Here is a 21,466-nt window from a genome sequence, read left to right as displayed (position 1 = left end):
GTGTCTTGTGAAAGTTTGCATACCATCACAATGAGCTGGTCTATCAGTGGCGGTGAAATGCACAGCAGGGCAGGAATGTGTTATTGAAGTTATTGTCTTGGGCAACATCCCAAATGGCCCGCTATTTACTATATAGTGCATTATTTCTGTCCAGAGGCCTAATGAGCTACAAATTGATATAGGATGAGGTGAGCCCCCCCCCCTTTCCATGTCAATCGTAAATGTGCTTGTGTGTATTCCTGTACCTCATCAAACACACACACACATTTTCAGAGAAACTTGGAGAAGTGAGAAATCCCCTTAGGGAGGATTTCACAGGAAGGTGAAACAATATGTGATTATTCATTGAGTGACAAAGTGGGCCGATGAAATCACATGAACAGACTTGCTAGGATCCAACAGGTTGCAGAAGCAGCTCACCAATAAAATGGTGATCACTGCACTGATGGTCCTCTGACATCACGTCAGCACCTTCCCATAATGCACTTTAAATAAACACGCTCGCATGTCTCGACCACTAACACTCCACGCCCTGGGAGGATCTGAGCCGGGTTCACTTGGGATCAAAGCGCACATGCATACACACATGCAGGCACACACACACACAATGATAAGGTGCTGACAGTGTTTGTGTCCATTTTGACTTCAACCTTTGAAGATGTCTTCTGCTGATTGATTTAAAGCATCATATATAGTCATTTCCATGCAGTATATAGTACATATTTTTTTCTCATGGACTCATTATTTGCCTATTTTTATGGTGGCGCCTAGCGGTTAAGAGTGTTTGGCCAGAAACGGAAAGGTCGCTGGTTCGAATCCCCTAGCCGACTACTAGGTTAAACATCTGTCTGTGCCCTTGAGCAAGGCACTTAAACCGAATTGCTCCTGTAATCTGCTCTGGTTACTTAAACATTCTCATAAATAGGATATATATTTTTTAACACCTAGACCACATTGGGTGAGCTTAACACATCCACTTCAGCTGCACATTGACTATAGTCTCTGACTCTTTGTATGAACAATAAGAAGCTCCAGACTCTTCAACCCTTGTTGGCCCCTCTGGAGCCAATCAGAGCCATGGTACTCCTCTTACCTGTCTAAGGCCTGGAGCCAATCAAAGTCATAGTACTCCCCCTACATGTCCAGGCCTGCCAGCTGTCCAAACAGAAAGCAATGCAGAAGCACGGTGGCTAGGAAAAACTCCCTAGAAAGGCAGGAACCTAACAAGAAACCTAGAGAAACCAGGCTCTGAGGGGTGGCAAGTCCTCTTCTGGCTGTGCCGGGTGGAGATTATAACAGTACATGGCCAAGATGTTCAAATGTTCATAGATGACCAGCAGGGTCAAATAATAATAATCAGTGGTTGTAGAGGGTGCAACAGGTCAGCACCTCAGGAGAAAATGTCAGTTGGCTTTTCATAGCCGATGAGAGAGAGAATTCATACAGGAGAAATACTCCAGATATACAGTTGAAGTTGGAAGTTTTCACAATTCTTGACATTTAATCCAAGTAAAAATTCCCTGTTTTAGGTCAGTTAGGATCACCACTTTATTTTAAGAATGTAAAATGTCAGAATAATAGTAGAGAGAAGGATTTATTTAAGCTTTTATTTCTTTCATCACACTGGTGTAACTGAGTAAGGTTTGTCGGCCTCCTTGCTCACACATGCCTTTTCAGTTCTGCCCACAAATGTTCTATAGGATTGAGGTCAGGGCTTTGTGATGGCCACTCCAATACCTTGACTTTTTGCCACAACTTTAGAAGTATGCTTTGGGTCATTGTCCATTTTGAATACCCATTTGAGACCAAGCTTTAACTTCCTGACTGATGTCCTGAGATGTTGCTTCAATATATCCACATAATTGTCCTTCCTCATGATGCCATCTATTTTGTAAAGTGCACCAGTCCTTCCTGCAGAAAATCATCCCCACAACGCGTCTCCTTCCTGAGCGGTATGACGGCTGCGTGGTCCCATGGTGTTTACTACTGCGTACTATTGTTTGTACAGATGAACGTGGTAACTTCAGGCATTTGGAAATTGCCCTCAATGATAAATCAGACTTGTGGAGGTCTACAAATAAAATTCTGGGGTCTTGGCTGATCTCTTTTGATTTTCCCATGATATCAAGTAAAGAGGCACTAAGTTTGAAGGTAGGCCTTGAAATATATCCACAGGTACACCTTCATTTGACTCAAATGATGTCAATTAGCCTATCAGAAGCTTCTAAAGGCATGACATAATTATCTGGAATTTTCCAAGCTGTTTAAAGGCACAGTCAACTTAGTTTATGTAAACATCTGACCCACTGGAATTGTGATACAGTTAAATAATCTGTCTGTAAACAATTGTTGGAAAAAATACTTGTCATAGACAAAGTAGATGTCATAAACGACTTGCCAAAACTATAGTTTGTTAATAAGACATTTGTGGAGTGGTTGAAAAACATGTTTTAATGATATCTTCAAACCACCAACTTAGTACCATGAGACAAGGCCGAGTATAGCCCACGAAGATCGGTACGAACCCGAGGGGGGCGCCTCGCTGGACAGGAAGATTACGTCAGTGACTCAGCCCACTCAAGTGACGCACCCCTCCAAGGGATGGCATGGAAGACCACTAGTAAGCCAGTGACTCAGCCCCTGTAATAGGATTGGAGGCAGAGAATCCCAGTGGAGAGAGGGGAACCGGCCAGGCAGAGACAGCAAGGACGGTTCGTTGCTCCAGTGCCTTTCCGTTCACCTTCACACCCCTGGGCCAGACTACACTAAATCATGGCTGTTAAAAACGCTCAGTTGGAAATATATATATATATATTTTTTTGTTGTCTATTTTCTCCCCAATTTCATGGTATCCAATTGGTAGTTAAGGTCCTGTCTCATCGCTGCAACTCCCGTACGGACTCGGGAGAGGCGAAGGTCGAGAGCCGTGTGTCAGTGGAGATACTGCCTTGTGATATAATCTGAAACACCCTGATAAGTCTAACCACCAACACACACACATTGTGTGGCTTGCTGTATACTCTCAGCGGAATTGGTTATCATGAAGTACAGTCCAGTAAAAGTGTTAGCAACAGTGTTTTGCATCACGTTCAGAGGATCTATTGTTTGCTGGGGTAGGACTGGGTTGGGCTGAGTCCCAAATGGCACCCTTAATAGTGTGTAGCTTTTTCAAAATAGGGATGCAGGCTCAGGCTGGTTTTGTGCTTGTGGCTCAGTGTCCTGTTGTATGAAATGAGTCCTATTTGAATACAAGCCTTCTTTGAGAAATGTAATACTAAAAGCTGAGGCCTTAGCACAAAGCTAGTGGAGTGCATGGAAGGAAATGGCTGATTTCTCCATTTTCCCTTTCGTAGAGAGTTAGAGCATATAGGGAAGACTCAGGCGCTTGTCATAGTGGGGGATAATTGCCATGTTGCTGTTATTGTGTCCATAATAACCACTCAACAAAATGACACGCCCACTCGTTCCTGTGGCCTAACCTGTGGCAGGTGATGGTATTGTTGTCACTTGGTGACATCTTCATTACCAATGCACCCACACGTTTAGAATAGTAACTCATGAGGGATTTTGTCTTTTGTGCTAACGCTGACATCAATCAATGTAATACATCAATGCCGTGCAGATATAACTGATGGTCTCTTCTCTATAAGATCAGACCATTTCCATACTGTTTCTCCAGCACGCTTTCTCCTTTTTGGTTGAACTTTTCATAGTCCTATGCTTATGGCCGGCTTATGGTATGTCATCGAGATGATCTCTCATGATTAGTCAGCTTGTCTGTTAGTCTAAGCCATGGTCTATCACCATACCAGTTGTATTTCCTGCAGGGTGGTGCATCTCATTGGCAGTCAGAGCTAGCCCTGGGCTGCCACCAGCCACCAGGGAGCCATCAATTGCTGTATCAGCATTGTCTTAATGAAGAGTTCGGCGTTCCACTAGCCACGTGCAGTTACAAGCCTGGCTTAAATAAGCGGCAGGTGCAGGATCAAAACCCACCTTCGTAACATGGATAAAGCCTGAGCTGGAATGTGAAGCTACATGAAGCTGGCTAGCTTTCTAAACTCCTGAATAGATATAGCTAGCATTGTAGTATCATACCCCTCTGGTCTGAGCACCACACCTCCACATCACTGCTTTAACCCGTAGCAGACTGAGTGGGGCCATATGTTTACCATGTTTACCATGTTTACCATGTTTACCATATGTTTACCATGTTTACCATGTTTACCATGTTTACCGTTCATTGTATGTTTTCATAATGTGTTGGCTGACTGTAGAATGGGTTCTGTTTGTCCTAGTGTGTTTATCGTAGTGAGGCTGGTACACACCCAGGCTGTGACCGACAGCATGGGAAGGAGTTTTGTAATGCTGTCAGAGCTTGGTTGTAGAGAACAGAGCTGAAGGCAATAGTACGTTTCAGTATATTACCATGAGGTGCTATCATGGTATACACTTGAACTCTGAACCCATCTTGCCTCTAGGCTAACGGAGAGCTGGTTGATGGTACTGTCTCGCAGACTCCTGTAAACAAGTAATTTACAATGCACACACACAGGCTAGATGTGAAGGGAACTGGGATCTGGCTGTGGCAGGAGTGCAAAGATGGACAGGCAAACGTCTCAAATAAAGAGACCATGGTAAACGCTACCACATATTTTTTACACAGACACACACACACACTTTTTCTTGCTACTCTGGATGCAATCTGCTCCCTGATCTTGGTATAAGTAATGGTTTCCAACAAGTCATATTGTGAATCAAACATTTATTCCCTTTTCCAGGATTCCCCCTCCCCTTTTGCCACCAGAACAGCCTCAATTTGTCGGGGCATGGACTATATAATAAGCTGTCGAAAGCGTTCCACAGGGATGCCCATGTTGTTGGATGTCCTTTGAGGGGTGGACCATTGTTAAATATGTTGTCTTGCCCATTCACCCTCTGAATGGCACACATGCACAATCTCAATAAGTATCAAGGCTTAAAAATCATTCTTTAACCTGTGTCCTCCCCTTCATCTACACTGATTGAAGTGGATTTAACATGTGACATCAATAAGGGATGATAGCTTTCACCTGGATTCATCTGTCATGGACAAAGCAGGTGTCCTTATTGTTTTGTATACTCTGTGTCAATACATGTAACTTAGTAAAGGTTCACACTAGTCCCCATGTCCCAAGAGGAACGTATTTTTATGAAGAAAGGAATTCATAGCAGTCCTGTTTTAAAATGGGTTCAAACTACATCCCTAGCGACACATTTTTCTTGGTGTGCATCCGAAGTGATGCCCTATTCCCTATATAGTGCATTAGTTTTGAGTGCACTTTATAAGACACGGGTAGGACACTCTATAGGAAATAGGGTGCCATTTGGGATGCAGCCTTGGTCAGCTGATCTATATGTCCAGTGGGTTCTCATGAGAGCCAATGCCTAGACAATCTAGCCCTGTTTCACCCTCACCCATCAGCCCAGAGTTGGCACAGCGGGCACTGGGGGCAGAGCGAGGGCTTCCTGTCTCTGTCAACCCCTCCCCAACTCTCCATTTATTTCCTGTCTTTGTCTAACCCACAGCCAAAGCATGCGAGAGACTCTCACATGAGCAGCATACCACCCTGCATCTCACTACTGGCTTGCCTCTGAAGCTAAGCAGGGTTGGTCCTGGTCGGTCCCTGGATGGGAGATGCTGCCGGAAGTGGCGTTGGAGGGCCAGTAGGAGGCACTCTTTCCTCTGATCTAAAATTAATTATCCCAATGCCCCAGGGCAGTGATTGGGGACATTGCCCTGTGTAGGATGGGGTGATAAACGGGTTTCCTGACTCTCTGTGGTCACTAAAGATTCCATGGCACTTATTGTAAGAGTAGGGTAAAATAATCAAAATCACACATTTGCTACACAGTGGTGTAAAAATACTTTAAAGTGCGACTTAAGTAGTTATTTGGGGTGTCTGTACTTTACTATTTTACTTTTATTTCACTACATTCCTAAAGAAAATAATGTACTTTTTACTCCACACATTTTCCCTGACGCCCAAAAGTAATCATTACATTTTGAATGCTATCAGGAAAGGGTCCAATTCATGCACTTATCAAGAAAACATCCCTGGTCGTCCCTACTGCCTCTGATCTGGGGGCTCAGTAAACAGAGAACATCCCTGGTCGTCCCTACTGCCTCTGATCTGGGGGCTCAGTAAACAGAGAACATCCCTGGTCGTCCCTACTGCCTCTGATCTGGGGGCTCAGTAAACAGAGAACATCCCTGGTCGTCCCTACTGCCTCTGATCTGGGGGCTCAGTAAACAGAGAACATCCCTGGTCATCCCTACTGCCTCTGATCTGGGGGCTCAGTAAACAGAGAACATCCCTGGTCATCCCTACTGCCTCTGATCTGGCGGACTCACTAAACAGAGAACATCCCTGGTCATCCCTACTGCCTCTGATCTGGCGGACTCACTAAACAGAGAACATCCCTGGTCGTCCCTTCTGCCTCTGATCTGGCGGACTCACTAAACAGAGAACATCCCTGGTCATCCCTACTGCCTCTGATCTGGCGGACTCACTAAACAGAGAACATCCCTGGTCGTCCCTACTGCCTCTGATCTGGGGGCTCAGTAAACAGAGAACATCCCTGGTCGTCCCTACTGCCTCTGATCTGGCGGACTCACTAAACAGAGAACATCCCTGGTCGTCCCTACTGCCTCTGATCTGGCGGACTCACTAAACAGAGAACATCCCTGGTCGTCCCTACTGCCTCTGATCTGGCGGACTCACTAAACACAGAACATCCCTGGTCGTCCCTACTGCCTCTGATCTGGTGGACTCACTACACACAAATGCTTTGTTTGTTTGTAAATGATGTCTGCATGTTGTAGTGTGCTCCTGGCTATCCGTAAATACATAAATAAGAAAATTGTGCTGTCCGGTTTGCTTAATACAGGGCCTTTGGAAAGTATTCAGACCCCTTATTTATTCAAAATAAAAAATCTCAGCAATCTACACACAATACCCTATAATGACAAAGCGAAAACAGGTTTTTAGAAATTATTTTCATACGTATTCAGACCCTTTGCTATGAGACACAATTGAACTCGGGTGCATCCTGTTTCCATTGATCATCCTTGAAATGTTTCTACAACTTAATTGGAGTCCATCTGTGGTAAATTCAATTGAAAGGACATAATTTGGAAAGGCACACACCTGTCTATATAAGGTCCCACAATTGATAGTGCATGTCAGATCAAAAACCAAGCCATGAGGTCGAAGGAATTGTCCGTAGAGCTCCAAGACAAGATTGTGTCGAGGCACAGATCTGGGGAAGGGTACCAAAGACATTCTGCAGCATTGAAGGTCCCCAAGAATACAATGGCCTCCATCATTCTTAACTGGAAGACGTTTGGAACTACCAAGACTCTTCCTAGAGCTGGCCGCCCGGCCAAACTGAGCAAACTGGGAGAAGGGCCTTGATCAGGGTGGTGACCAAGAACCCGATGGCACTCTGACAGAGCTCCAGAGTTCCTCTGTGGAGATGGGAGAACCTTCCAGAAGGACAACCATCTCTGCAGCACTTCACCAGTCAGACCTTTTATGGTAGAGTTTCCAGATGGAAGCCACTCCTCAGTAAAAGGCCCATGACAGCCCGCTTGGAGTTTGCCGAAAGGCACCTAAAGGTCTCTCAGACCTGAAACCAAGATTAAACTCTTTGGCCTGAATGCCAAGCGTGACGTCTGGAGGAAACCTGGTACCATCCCTACGGTGAAGTGTGGTGTTGGCAGAATCATGCTGTGGGGATGTTTTTTAGTGGCAGGGACTGGGAGACTAGTCAGGATCGAGGCAAAGATAAATGAAGCAAAGTACAGAGAGGTCCATGATGAGAACCTGCTCCAGAGTGCTCAGGACCTCAGACTGGGGTGAAGGTTCACCTTCCAACAGGACAACGACCCTAAGCACACAGCCAAGAAAACGCAGGAGTGGTTTCGGGACAAGTCTCTGAATGTCATTGAGGGGCCCAGCCAGAGCCCGGATTTGAACCTTGTCGAACATCTCTGGAGAGACCTGAAAATAGCTGTGCAGCGACGCTCCTCATCCAACCTGACAGAGCCGAGAGGATCTGCAGAGAAGAATGGGAGAAACTTCCCAAATACAGGTGTGCCAAGGTTATGGCGTCATACCCAAGAAGACTCGAGGCTGTAATCGCTGCAAAAGGTGGGTCTGAATGCTTATGTAAATGTAAAATTTCAGTTTTCTATTTTTAATACATTTGCAAAAAATTCAAAAAACCTGTTTTTGCTTTGTCATTATGGGGTATTGTGTGTAGATTGAGAGAAAAAACAAACAATTTAATCTATTTTAGAATAAGGCTGTAACCTGACAATGTGGAGAAAAAAATCAAGGGGTCTGAATACTTTCCGAAAACGCTGTATAGCAATTTGAAATAATTTTTACTTTCGATACGTAAGTATATTTTTGCAATTCCATTTACTTTTGATACTCAAGTAGATGTACTTTTAGACTTTTACTCGAGTAGTGTTTTTTTGGGTGACTTTTACTTGAGTCATTTTTTATTAAGTTATCCTTCCCTTTACTCAAGTATGACAATTGGTCACTTATTCCACCACTGTTGCTACATGACTACACTACATCAAAGACACTCAAGTTGAGCCTTTCCTGTATGCTTGACTATTGTGGAGTCATGACGTGATATGTGATGCTGTTTTTGGAGCTTATGTCAGACATAATGTTTCCCCATGTATGGCTATACCTCTTGGTTATATTTAGCAGGAGTCTCCTTTTATACAGTCCTTTCCCAGTAGGTAGCTTGGCTTCTACTAAGCTGAGAGCCATCCTCTACTGATTCCGTGAAGGGTTATAGTAGTTCGGTCCATGTCACATCTGTGCACTGTGTCTAGGGTTTACTGAGAATGGTGCAACAAACAAAATACAGTGGCAGTCCTGTTGGTGAAAACAGCTCGTTGATGAGAGCGGTCGAAGGAGAAAGGCAAGAATCGTACAAGCTAACAGGCGGGGCCACAGACAGACAAGTAACGGCGCAGTACAACAAGTGGTGTGCAGAACGGCATCCCGGAATGCACAACTCATCTGTCCTTGTCACAGATGGGCTATTGCAGAAGATGACCACACCAGGTTCCACTCCTATCAACTAAAATCAAGAAGAAGCCCGGTGGGCACGCGATCACTAACACTGGACAATTGAGGAGGGGAAAAATATTGCCTGGTCCGATGAATCCCGGGTCCTGTTGCATCAAGCTGATGGCAGTCAGGACTTGGTGTAAGCAGCAGGAGTCCATGGCCCAAACCTGCCTGGTGTCTATGGTACAGGCTGGTGGCAGTCAGGACTTTGTGTAAGCAGCAGGAGTCCATGGCCCATATAGCCTGGTGTCTATTGTACAGGCTGGTGTACTGGTATGTGGGAAATGTTTTTCTGGCACTTGTTAGGTCCCTTAATACCATTTGCGCAACACACATTTCCAACACATGTAAGGCAAGAGGGGGGGGGTGGGGGGTGGTCTGCCCTGGTTTTAGATGGGTGTACCTAATCAACTGGCTTGTGTGTTTGCGTGTTGTGTATTCTTTGTATACATGCTTTGGCACTCTGTCTCATCCGTCAATCCATATGGCAGACCGAGGCAGGCACAACCCGCTTGTGGCTATTCAGTTCATGGCCACACTTCTCAACACACTCACTTTTAGACGGTGTCACAATACAGAGACCTTAATAGAAACAGATCCTCAATTCAGGATCCCCTGATTTTGAGTGCTGGTGTATTTTCACCACATAAACCAACCCACACGGTGAGTGCCTACTTCCTGAAAGTGAATAGATTTTTCAAATGTCTCTACCACCTTTTGGACAGACACATGTCAAACACCACCACCACTGCAGAAGCTCCAACCTATCCAAAATGTGTGCTCTCTGGTGCCCCCTCCAGGTCTGTCCGAGGAGTGCAGGGTGCAGACCCCGGCCTTCACAGATGCGATGCGACTCCACAGGCAAGCTCAGGGACACTACGGCACCTGGGACATGATGTGTGGAGGGCCACCACAGGTGAGAGGAACACTATGGCGCTGGCTCTGGCTCTAGCTCTTGAGGACTATGTTACATTTAGTCAATCTCATTTCATTTGAATGTATTCTGAATTAGTGATGCTAACACCTTACAGTATATGTACTGTATTTAAGATCGCTAACCGAAGTTCAGGAGTCATTCCCGGCCTTAGCTAAACCTCTTGAGTGGTCAGTGGCCATGATGGATGTCAGTCAGGCAGCCGGTCTGTATTTCACAGCTGTTTGTTGAGGATTGACTGTTTATCTGAGAGTACCTGTGGAAGGGAATAGGGTGCTATTTGGACAGGCACCCAAAACTTATCATGTCAATATCATGGCCCTGTGTGCACTGAACAAAAATATAAATGCAAGATGTAAAGTGTTGGTTTCATGAGCTGAAATAAAAGACCCCAGAATTGTTCCATATGCACAAAAAGCTTATTTCTCTCAAGTTTTGGGAACAAATTTGTTCACATCCCTGTTAGTGAGCATTTCTCCTTTGCCAAGATAATCCATCCACCTGACAGGTGTGGCATATCAAGAAGCAGATTAAATGGCATGAACAGTACACAGGTGCACCTTGTGCTGGGGACAAAAGGCTACTCTAAAATGTGCAGTTCTGTCACACAACACAATGCCACAGATGTTTCGAGGGAGTGTGCAATTGACATGCTGACTGCATGAATGTCCCCCAGAGCTGTTGACAGATAATTTAATGTTAATTTCTCTACCATAAGCTGCCTCCAATGTCGTTTTAGAGAATTTGTCAGTACGTCCATCCGGCCTTACAACCGCAGACCACATGTGTGGCAACATTGTGAACAGAGTGCCCCATGGTGGCGGTGAGGTTATGGCATGGGAAGGCATAAGCTCCAGACAACGAACTTTAATTGCATTTTATCGATGGCAATTTGAATGCACAGAGATACCGCGACGAGATCCTGAGGCCCATTGTCGTGGCCTGCATACTCACCATCCATTTAGCATGTTTTGGATGCTCTGGATCGACACGTACAATATCCAGCAATTTCGCACAACTTCGCCATTGAAGAGGAGTGGGACAACATTCCACAGGCCACAATCAACAGCCTGATCAACTCTATGCAAAAGAGATGCATGAGGCAAATGGTGGTCACACTAGATACTGACGTTTTATGGTCCACTCCCCTACCTTTTTTTAAAGGTATCTGTGACCAACAGATGCATATCTATATAATGTGAAATCCACAGATTAGGGCCTAAAGAATTTATTTCAGTTGAATGATTTCATTATATGATCTGTAACTCAGTAAAATTAGATATTGTTGCATGTTGTGTTTTATGTTTGCTCAGTGTAATAACAGCTGTCCTGGAAGGACTAATAGTGTGTTTCTAGCTTATGTAGCATTCGTTGCACCAGAGCATCACAGGCATCCTAAAATATGAACTGTACCTCACCAACACAGTAGTTTTATATGGACATCTATGCTCCAGGAAAACATCTTCTGCATGTCATGTATCTAGCCACTTTCAGCTCCAATATGCTGCCTGGACCGCATTGAGACGGTTATTCAATTAGGTCTAAACCAGAGTGGGCCAAGTCAAGCCCTGGTCCAAGCATATTCAATTAAAACACATGGTTATGGTTTTGTAATCTGCAGCCAAGACCACTGCACGTTTAGATGATACTGTCTGAATGCTGTGTTTTAATATTTATATCTTATTTATACCCTGTATTATTTTCCATTGAATGGAAATGGAGAACTGGCCCTCTGACAAACCCACTCCCAGCAGATTTATGCATGTTGGGCTTCTTTGGAGTGTGTGAGTATTTTACTGCATTTTAGAGAGAAAATAGTATTTCATGAAGTTGTGGGTGCTGAGATTAGGGAGACAATACCATAGCACTGAATACATATGATATTCCAGTTTGTAATTCAGTTGACTTTTCACAGAACAGTCTATTACACACCTTTAAACTATTTGGTGTTGTATTAATAGGTATTGTATGGTACCGGCACCTTACTCATACATTTAGTTCTTATGTTTTGTAGAGGAGCCACATAATGCTGTTTCTCATTGTAGTGCTTCAACATCACTGCCCTCTTTCCCACTTCTATGGACTCATGTACTACATCCTCAGAATCACACACCACTCAACCCATTCATATGGGTGACTCAGAAGTTGTTCCTGCACTCATAGGTTGAGTTGTGTGTTTGTTGCCGTTTGAAGTATCACAACTGACACAACACCATGTCATTTTATCTGTTGTGGAAACACCTGACTCAAACAACAAAGCTTCTCTGAAGTCTTATTTTTTTCTTTATTTAACCAGGCAAGTCAGTTAAGAACATGTTCTTATTTTCAATGACGGCCTGGGAACAGTGGGTTAACTGCCTGTTCAGGGGCAGAACGACAGATTTGTACCTTGTCAGCTCGGGGGTTTGAACTCACAACCTTCCGGTTACTAGTCCAACGCTCTAACCACTAGGCTACGCTGCCAACCACTAGTTACTCCTCTGGGTTATTTATAGAGACACCTCCTACACACACTTTAAAGAGTGTTTAAGTAATGATGCATAAAGTGTGTGTGTGTGTGTGTGTGTGTGTGTGTGTGTGTGTGTGTGTGTGTGTGTGTGTGTGTGTGTGTGTGTGTGTGTGTGTGTGTGTGTGTGTGTGTGTGTGTGTGTAGATCCTAGCCAACCTAGTGATGGAGACCCTCCATCCAGAGTTGAGGAATCTGATTGGTCCTCGTCTAAAGGGGAAGATTCAACAGCGACAGAGGAACTGGATGCTGGTGAGTTGTTGTCCCTCCTACATGCTGCACTGTGTTCTTTCCTAGAACCTGGAGTTTCCCCCGACCACATGTTAAGTTTTTCCTATTCAGGTCACATAGTCAGGAAAACTCCTGAACCTACCATTCCTAACCACATTGCTGATTGAGCCGGCGTCCCAAATGGCACCCTATTCCCTACAGAGTGAATTTATATTAGGATAGATTCCCGAGAGCAATCAGAAAAACTACCCGCGGCTAGAATCTTGATTAATTTTTCACATCTCTTACGCCACCTCCGCGTGCGAGACTGCTCCCGCCAAGCAGTTAATGTAAACAAAATAGTATCCAAGAGAAATGTTTGCTCCTATAGTAAAAATTGTAATAGCAGAGCAATGTTTTTGAAACAGCTGAAATGTATAGACATGTACCTTATACTTGTTTTATAGATATTTTACCTGTAATTGCTGTAATAGCCTGTTACTCTCAAATTGGTCGCTGTAGCTTTAAGGGAATCTCAGAACACGGCAAGCAGGAACTGCAAGCAGCAACTCCCCAGTGAATTACCAACATTTTCAGGCACAATGACACATTTTTCATGTAATGATTTGCATGATATTGGTCAAATGAAGCCTGGTTTGTTGTAAGTTAACTTCAATACGCTAAAGTTGTAGCTAATGTAAGCCTAAAAGCTATCTACAGTGGCAAGAAAAAGTATGTGAACCCTTTGGAACTACAGGGATTTCTACATGAATTGGTCATCAAATTAGATCTGCTCTTCATCCAAACAATGAGACGAGATTGGATATGTTGTTTAGAGCTGCCCTGCCCTATAAAAAAACAATCACAAAGTTTGAGTTTGCTATTCACAAGAAGCATTGCCTGATGTGAACCATGCCTGCAACATAAGATATCTCAGAAGACCTAAGATTAAGAATGGTTGACTTGCATAAAGCTGGAAAGGGTTTACAATAGTATCTCTAAAAGCCTTGATGTTCATCAGTCCACGATAAGACAAATAGTCTATAAATGGAAAAAGTTCAGCACTGTTGCTACTCTCCCTATGAGTGGCCGTCCTGCAAAGATGACTGCAAGAGCACAATGCAGAATGCTCAATGAGGTTAAGAAGAATTCTAGTGTCAGCTAAAGACTTAAAGAAATCTCTGGAACATGCTAACATCTCTGACAAGTCTACGATACATAAAACACTAAACAAGAATGGTGTTCATGGGAGGACACCACAGAAGAAGCCACTGCTGTCCAAAAAAACCATTGCTGCACGTCTGAAGTTTGCAAAAGTGCACGTGAATGTTCCACAGCGCTACTGGCAAAATATTCTGTGGACAGATGGAATTACAGTTGAGTTGTTTGAAAGAAACACACACCACTATGTGTGGAGAAAAAAAGGCACACACCAACATCAAAACCTCATCCCCACTGTAAAGTATGGTAGAAGGAGCATCATGGTTTGGGCTGCTTTGCTGCCTCGGGGCCTGGACAGCTTGCTATCATAAACTTGGGAATTCATTTTTCCGTTGATCAAGACAGCCTTACATTCTCCTGCAAAATATCTGTCCACCAATTGAAGCTCAACAGAAGGTGGGTGATGCAACAGGACAACGATCCAAAACACAGAATTAAATCAACAACAGAGAATGGCTTCAACAGAAGAAAATATTCCTTCTGGAGTGGCTCAGTCAGAGTCCTGACCTCAACCGATTGAGATGCTGTGCTGTGGCATGACCTCGAGAGCAGTTCACACCAGACATCCCTAGAATATTGCTGATCTGAATGTTTTGTGAAGAGGAATGGTCCAAAATTTCTCCTGACCATTGTCAGGTCTGATCCGCAACTACAGAAAACGTTTGGATGAGGTTATTGCTGCCAAAGGAGGGTCAACCAGTTATTAAATCCAAGGGTTCACATACTTTTCTCACCCTGCAGTGTGAATGTTTACACAGTGTGTTCAATGAAGACATGAAAATGTATCATTGTTTGTGTTATTAGTTTAAGCAGACTGTTTGTCTATTGCTGTGACTTAGATGAATATTAGATTAAATGTAATGACCAATTTATGCAGAAATCCAGGTATTTCCAAAGGGTTCACATACCTTTTCTTGCCACTGTATGGTTCAGCTAATGTCATGGGCCCTGGTCAAACGGTCCTCATCCCAAATGGCACCCTAAATAGGGCATTACATTTGACATGCCTACATAGTGCACTAGTTATGGGCCACAGTCAAAAGTAGTGCACTATGTAGGGAATAGGGTGCCATTTGGGATGCAGTGTGTGTGTTCAACCTCTCTCTCTCCCCCTCTACAGATCTCTGAGGCGGTGTATAAGCAGGTGTTGTCTCAGACCCAGGCTCAGTATGAGGCTTTAGTCCAGGCCTGTGAGGTTCAGACATCCCGTCTAGACACAGTGTTACGCACAGATATGGACCAGATAATCACCTCCAAGGAACACGTCAGCGGCAAGATCCGCGGTGAGAGACATGCACACACGGAACCCATAGGAAACACTCCTTACTGATATGTAGACTTCATTCGCATCGGGACTAAAAGAGATCCTAATCAAATCACACTGTGTTCGTTCTCTCAACAATTGTACTTCTGCAGTCTTAGCGTCTAATGTCATTGTTAGAGTGCCTACTATTTGTCATTTCTAGTGATTTTGGTTTGTTGAGTACAGAGCAAAGGGCTTATTGGCACAGTAAAGCAGTAAGACCAGTTACTGGCTACATCCCAAATGGCACCCTATTCTCTACATAGTGTACTACTTTTGACCAGAGCCTTATGGGCCCTGGTCAAAAGACGTGCACTATATAGGGAATAGGGTGGCATTTGGGATGCACACATTGAGTAACACTACAGTATTAGACTATGGCATCATGTTACTAGTGAATTTCAATGGACAATTGCCACCAGAGGGATCCTGTACTATAACTGACCCTCCCTTTCCCTCTCACATGTCAAACTTCGACTCTGTTTCTTTACTCTCTCCCACTTTCTCTCTCTTCCCTTACTCCCATCTCTTTCTTTACCTCATCTTAGTTCTCTCTCTCTCTTCCCTTACTCCCATCTCTTTCTTTACCACATCTTAGCTCTCTCTCTCTTCCCTTACTCCCATCTCTTTCTTTACCTCATCTTAGCTCTCTTTCTCTCTTCCCTTACTCCCATCTCTTTCTTTACCTCATCTTAGCTCTCTTTCTCTCTTCCCTTACTCCCATCTCTTTCTTTACCTCATCTTAGCTCTCTCTCTCTTCCCTTACTCCCATCTCTTTCTTTACCTCATCTTAGCTCTCTCTCTCTCTTCCCTTACTCCCATCTCTTTCTTTACCTCATCTTAGCTCTCTCTCTCTCTCTTCCCTTACTCCCATCTCTTTCTTTACCTCATCTTAGCTCTCTCTCTCTCTCTTCCCTTACTCCCATCTCTTTCTTTACCTCATCTTAGCTCTCTCTCTCTCTCTTCCCTTACTCCCATCTCTTTCTTTACCTCATCTTAGCTCTCTCTCTCTCTTCCCTTACTCCCATCTCTTTCTTTACCTCATCTTAGCTCTCTCTCTCTCTCTTCCCTTACTCCCATCTCTTTCTTTACCTCATCTTAGCTCTCTCTCTCTCTCTTCCCTTACTCCCATCTCTTTCTTTACCTCATCTTAGCTCTCTCTCTCTCTCTTCCCTTACTCCCATCTCTTTCTTTACCTCATCTTAGCTCTCTCTCTCTCTCTTCCCTTACTCCCATCTCTTTCTTTACATCATCTTAGCTCTCTCTCTCTCTCTTCCCTTACTCCCATCTCTTTCTTTACCTCATCTTAGCTCTCTCTCTCTCTCTTCCCTTACTCCCATCTCTTTCTTTACCTCATCTTAGCTCTCTCTCTCTCTCTTCCCTTACTCCCATCTCTTTCTTTACCTCATCTTAGCTCTCTCTCTCTCTTCCCTTACTCCCATCTCTTTCTTTACCTCATCTTAGCTCTCTCTCTCTCTCTTCCCTTACTCCCATCTCTTTCTTTACCCCATCTTAGCTCTCTCTCTCTCTCTTCCCTTACTCCCATCTCTTTCTTTACCTCATCTTAGCTCTCTCTCTCTCTTCCCTTACTCCCATCTCTTTCTTTACCTCATCTTAGCTCTCTCTCTCTCTCTCTTCCCTTACTCCCATCTTTCTTTACCTCATCTTAGCTCTCTCTCTCTCTTCCCTTACTCCCATCTCTTTCTTTACCTCATCTTAGCTCATCTTCTCTCTCTCTTCCCTTACTCCCATCTCTTTCTTTACCTCATCTTAGCTCTCTCTCTCTCTCTTCCCTTACTCCCATCTCTTTCTTTACCTCATCTTAGCTCTCTCTCTCTCTTCCCTTACTCCCATCTCTTTCTTTACCTCATCTTAGCTCTCTCTCTCTTCCCTTACTCCCATCTCTTTCTTTACCTCATCTTAGCTCTCTCTCTCTCTCTCTTCCCTTACTCCCATCTCTTTCTTTACCTCATCTTAGCTCTCTTCTCTCTCTCTTCCCTTACTCCCATCTCTTTCTTTACCTCATCTTAGCTCTCTCTCTCTTCCCTTACTCCCATCTCTTTCTTTACCTCATCTTAGCTCTCTCTCTCTCTCTTCCCTTACTCCCATCTCTTTCTTTACCTCATCTTAGTTCTCTCTCTCTCTTCCCTTACTCCCATCTCTTTCTTTACCTCATCTTAGCTCTCTCTCTCTCTCTTCCCTTACTCCCATCTCTTTCTTTACCTCATCTTAGTTCTCTCTCTCTCTTCCCTTACTCCCATCTCTTTCTTTACCTCATCTTAGCTCTCTCTCTCTCTCTTCCCTTACTCCCATCTCTTTCTTTACCTCATCTTAGCTCTCTCTCTCTCTTCCCTTACTCCCATCTCTTTCTTTACCTCATCTTAGCTCTCTCTCTCTTCCCTTACTCCCATCTCTTTCTTTACCTCATCTTAGCTCTCTCTCTCTCTCTTCCCTTACTCCCATCTCTTTCTTTACCTCATCTTAGCTCTCTCTCTCTCTCTTCCCTTACTCCCATCTCTTTCTTTACCTCATCTTAGCTCTCTCTCTCTCTCTTCCCTTACTCCCATCTCTTTCTTTACCTCATCTTAGCTCTCTCTCTCTTCCCTTACTCCCATCTCTTTCTTTACCTCATCTTAGCTCTCTCTCTCTCTCTTCCCTTACTCCCATCTCTTTCTTTACCTCATCTTAGCTCTCTCTCTCTCTCTCTTCCCTTACTCCCATCTCTTTCTTTACCTCATCTTAGCTCTCTCTCTCTTCCCTTACTCCCATCTCTTTCTTTACCTCATCTTAGCTCTCTCTCTCTCTCTTCCCTTACTCCCATCTCTTTCTTTACCTCATCTTAGCTCTCTCTCTCTCTTCCCTTACTCCCATCTCTTTCTTTACCTCATCTTAGTTCTCTCTCTCTCTTCCCTTACTCCCATCTCTTTCTTTACCTCATCTTAGCTCTCTCTCTCTCTCTTCCCTTACTCCCATCTCTTTCTTTACCTCATCTTAGTTCTCTCTCTCTCTTCCCTTACTCCCATCTCTTTCTTTACCTCATCTTAGTTCTCTCTCTCTCTTCCCTTACTCCCATCTCTTTCTTTACCTCATCTTAGTTCTCTCTCTCTCTTCCCTTACTCCCATCTCTTTCTTTACCTCATCTTAGTTCTCTCTCTCTCTTCCCTTACTCCCATCTCTTTCTTTACCTCATCTTAGTTCTCTCTCTCTCTTCCCTTACTCCCATCTCTTTCTTTACCTCATCTTAGTTCTCTCTCTCTCTCTTCCCTTACTCCCATCTCTTTCTTTACCTCATCTTAGTTCTCTCTCTCTCTTCCCTTACTCCCATCTCTTTCTTTACCTCATCTTAGCTCTCTCTCTCTCATGCTCTTGTCTGCCTGCTTGTTTTAACCCTAAAGCATCTTTCACTATTTCACTTTTTTTTCTTTTTTTGTGATTTGTTTCCCATGGAGCCAGTGTTGAAGGACTGCATTCCTTAGATGTCACTGGAGTCCAATGTTCACTTTATACCACTGGTGCACTTAAGACCGGGCTCAGGGCTCACAGGTCCACTATGTGATGGAGGAGCGGCATCTATTGAGGAACTTTAAATGTCTTTCAACTTTCGATTTGGTTTAACGTTGGACCAGAGCAAACTAACCAGAGCTAGCTAACAGGCTTGTGTGTGTGCAGAGCAGCACTAAAATTACCTTTTTGTAGTTCATAAATCCAATGTGAAACGTGATAACTATAGTATCATTAACTAGCATTGAAAAAAGTTAATACATTCTTTTAAACATCTCTCCCTAATTTCTGAATCAGGCTTGTAACGTTGTCAGGAGGGTACTGTAATCTATGTAATGTTGGCAGGAGGGTACTGTAATCTATGTAATGTTGGCAGGAGGGTACTGTAATCTATGTAACGTTGGCAGGAGGGTACTGTAATCTATGTAATGTTGGCAGGAGGGTACTGTAATCTATGTAATGTTGGCAGGAGGGTACTGTAATCTATGTAACGTTGGCAGGAGGGTACTGTAATCTATGTAACGTTGGCAGGAGGGTACTGTAATCTATGTAACGTTGTCAGGAGGCTACAGTAGTCTATGTAACGTTGGCAGGAGGCTACAGTAATCTATGTAACGTTGGCAGGTGGGTACTGTAATCTGTAAAGTTGTCAGGAGGGTACTGTAATCTATGTAATGTTGTCAGGAGACTACAGTAAACTATGCTTCAGTGTGGAGGGGCAGGTAATTTACACACACACACACACACACACACACACACAGTAGCAAAGATTTCCAGCTGGCAGGCAGACGCTGGAATAAGTTTCTGAGTGACGGAGTGAGGGCTTTGCGTAGGCGCTTTGTTAGGATTTTTGTGTGACTGGGAAAAAAATGCCCGGAACATAAAATAACATTATTAACCAGTTTCCATGCTTATAAAATAATGGCTTTGTTCCGGAACAGTATAGATCACTTTCGTTTTCGGTTCGAGTTCTGTTCCTCAAATGTCATTATTTTTAGTGTTCTGTTCCCTGAGCCTGTTCCCACCCTTGCTTTCCTCTGGACTTTTCAGTCTGATGCCTTTGGGTAAGCCAAGACAGGGCTTTGTGGAATCTAACTTTAAATTATGAAACGCCAACCGCGTACTTTTGTTTGTCCTCTGGAGTTGCTTGCCTTTCTTTGTTTGCAGAAATACATACTTTTTCATTAATCGTTAATCAAATACCGCCACTGACTTTTTCCTTGTTGAGATTCAATTGCCACATGCGCATTTGTGCTGAGTTGAAATCTTAGAGCAACACCAATGAGCAAACAGTTGGTGGTTGTATTTGATTAACGTTTATTAGAAAGGTATGGTTTCAGCAAACAGAGGCACGTAACTACAAATGTGGCCATTTCATTATTTGTATTTTTTAAAGTATTGACCTTGGGCAAAACAATTGCAGTCAGAGCTAGATTCCACAAAGCCTGGTCTCGGATCCACTCCATTGTGTGTGGAGTTTAGGCTGCTAGGTAATGCTCTGGGTAATACTGTGGTCTGGAAGTGTGGGTGTTTACTGTCTACTGATCACCATGGTGACTAACATTACTCCCCAATGTCTCCCCACTCTGTAGCTCTGGTGTTGCCCAGGGCAGGGCAGCTCCTGCGGGGCAGCGTCCAGCCCTTCCTCAGCTCCATCCTGGAGGCCCTGATGGAGCCCACCAGCCGAGGCTTTTCCGAGGTCCGAGACGTCTTCTTCAGAGAGCTGGTGGAGGTCAGCAAGAACACGCTCAACGGAGGGGGCAAGGACAAACTGGCGGAGGTGAGTGGACCACCGGACTGGACACACCAGAGGGGTTCGCAGGGACCCTGGGGGATTGTCTTTGGTGCCAAGTACTCATCCCTCTGTCTGTCTGTCTTTAAACCCCACTCTTTCTCTCGCTCCCCTACTCTTTCTCTCTCTACCTACCCCCACCTCTTTCTCATTCGCTCCCTCTCTCTCTGTCTTTCCCCTCGCCCCTTTCACCATCACTCTCTCGCTCTCAGCACATGGAGAAGATCTCTATGCTGGCGTTCCACCCGGTGAAGATGCAGAGCTGCTATGAGAAGGTGGAGCAGCTGAATCTGGAGGGACTGCAGCAGAGGTTTGATGTGTCAAGCCCCTCCGTGTTCATCCAAAGGGCTCAAATCCTCATGAGAGAGGTGAGACCTTAACCCACAAATCCCACCATCTAGTAGGCATAGTGGGCATGGATGTGCCCTGCCACACCAGACTACCAACACTTTAGTTTTCTGAAGCTCTGATGCTGTGTTCATAACAAAGTGGGAAGGTGGTAATTTCTAGTTGTGAAGTAGTAAATACTAGTTGGATGCATTCACGTGTTTTGAACTCGTTGAGAAATGCTAATTGGCTAATGGCAAACAAGTGTGTCAACCATAAAATAAAAGTACAGCTGTCATGAGCTACGTTAGATCAGTAGGAATGCCCCCCCCCCCCCATGTATCACTTATGTCCTCTCTCCTCTGTAACAGCAAATGGATAATGCTGTGTACACGTTTGAGCATCTGCTCCACCAGAGTCTGGAGGGAAAGGTCCAGGGAGGAGAAGACCTGTGTAAGACCATCCACTGCTGTCAAGACAGAGTTCTTAAGGTTCGTTAGTTAGTCTGAGGGTGGATTAGGATGAAGGCGAA

The 21,466-nt window shown here is 44.2% G+C and overlaps 1 protein-coding gene across 8 annotated transcripts in view; it reads left to right on the top strand.

The window, feature by feature from the left end:
* LOC124049039 (protein Niban 2-like) overlaps nucleotides 1–21,466 on the top strand; it is a 47,803-nt gene that overhangs the window by 22,454 nt on the left and 3,883 nt on the right. For all 8 annotated transcript variants that reach the window (XR_006841350.1, XR_006841346.1, XR_006841347.1 and 5 more), the window contains exons 6-11: nucleotides 9,941–10,056; nucleotides 12,728–12,832; nucleotides 15,132–15,294; nucleotides 20,408–20,595; nucleotides 20,820–20,975; nucleotides 21,306–21,425. Coding sequence is in view for 1 of the 8 variants with exons in the window: in XM_046370334.1 (XP_046226290.1) it covers nucleotides 9,941–10,056; nucleotides 12,728–12,832; nucleotides 15,132–15,294; nucleotides 20,408–20,595; nucleotides 20,820–20,975; nucleotides 21,306–21,425 (848 nt within the window). In the remaining 7 variants the exon portion in view is untranslated. The remainder of the gene's footprint in view (nucleotides 1–9,940; nucleotides 10,057–12,727; nucleotides 12,833–15,131; nucleotides 15,295–20,407; nucleotides 20,596–20,819; nucleotides 20,976–21,305; nucleotides 21,426–21,466) is intronic.

Source organism: Oncorhynchus gorbuscha, linkage group LG11 (genome assembly GCF_021184085.1).
Source record: "Oncorhynchus gorbuscha isolate QuinsamMale2020 ecotype Even-year linkage group LG11, OgorEven_v1.0, whole genome shotgun sequence".
Lineage (NCBI taxonomy): Eukaryota > Metazoa > Chordata > Actinopteri > Salmoniformes > Salmonidae > Oncorhynchus > Oncorhynchus gorbuscha.
Note: the sequence above shows the minus strand (reverse complement) of the source record. Positions and strands in the feature narration are given on the sequence as shown.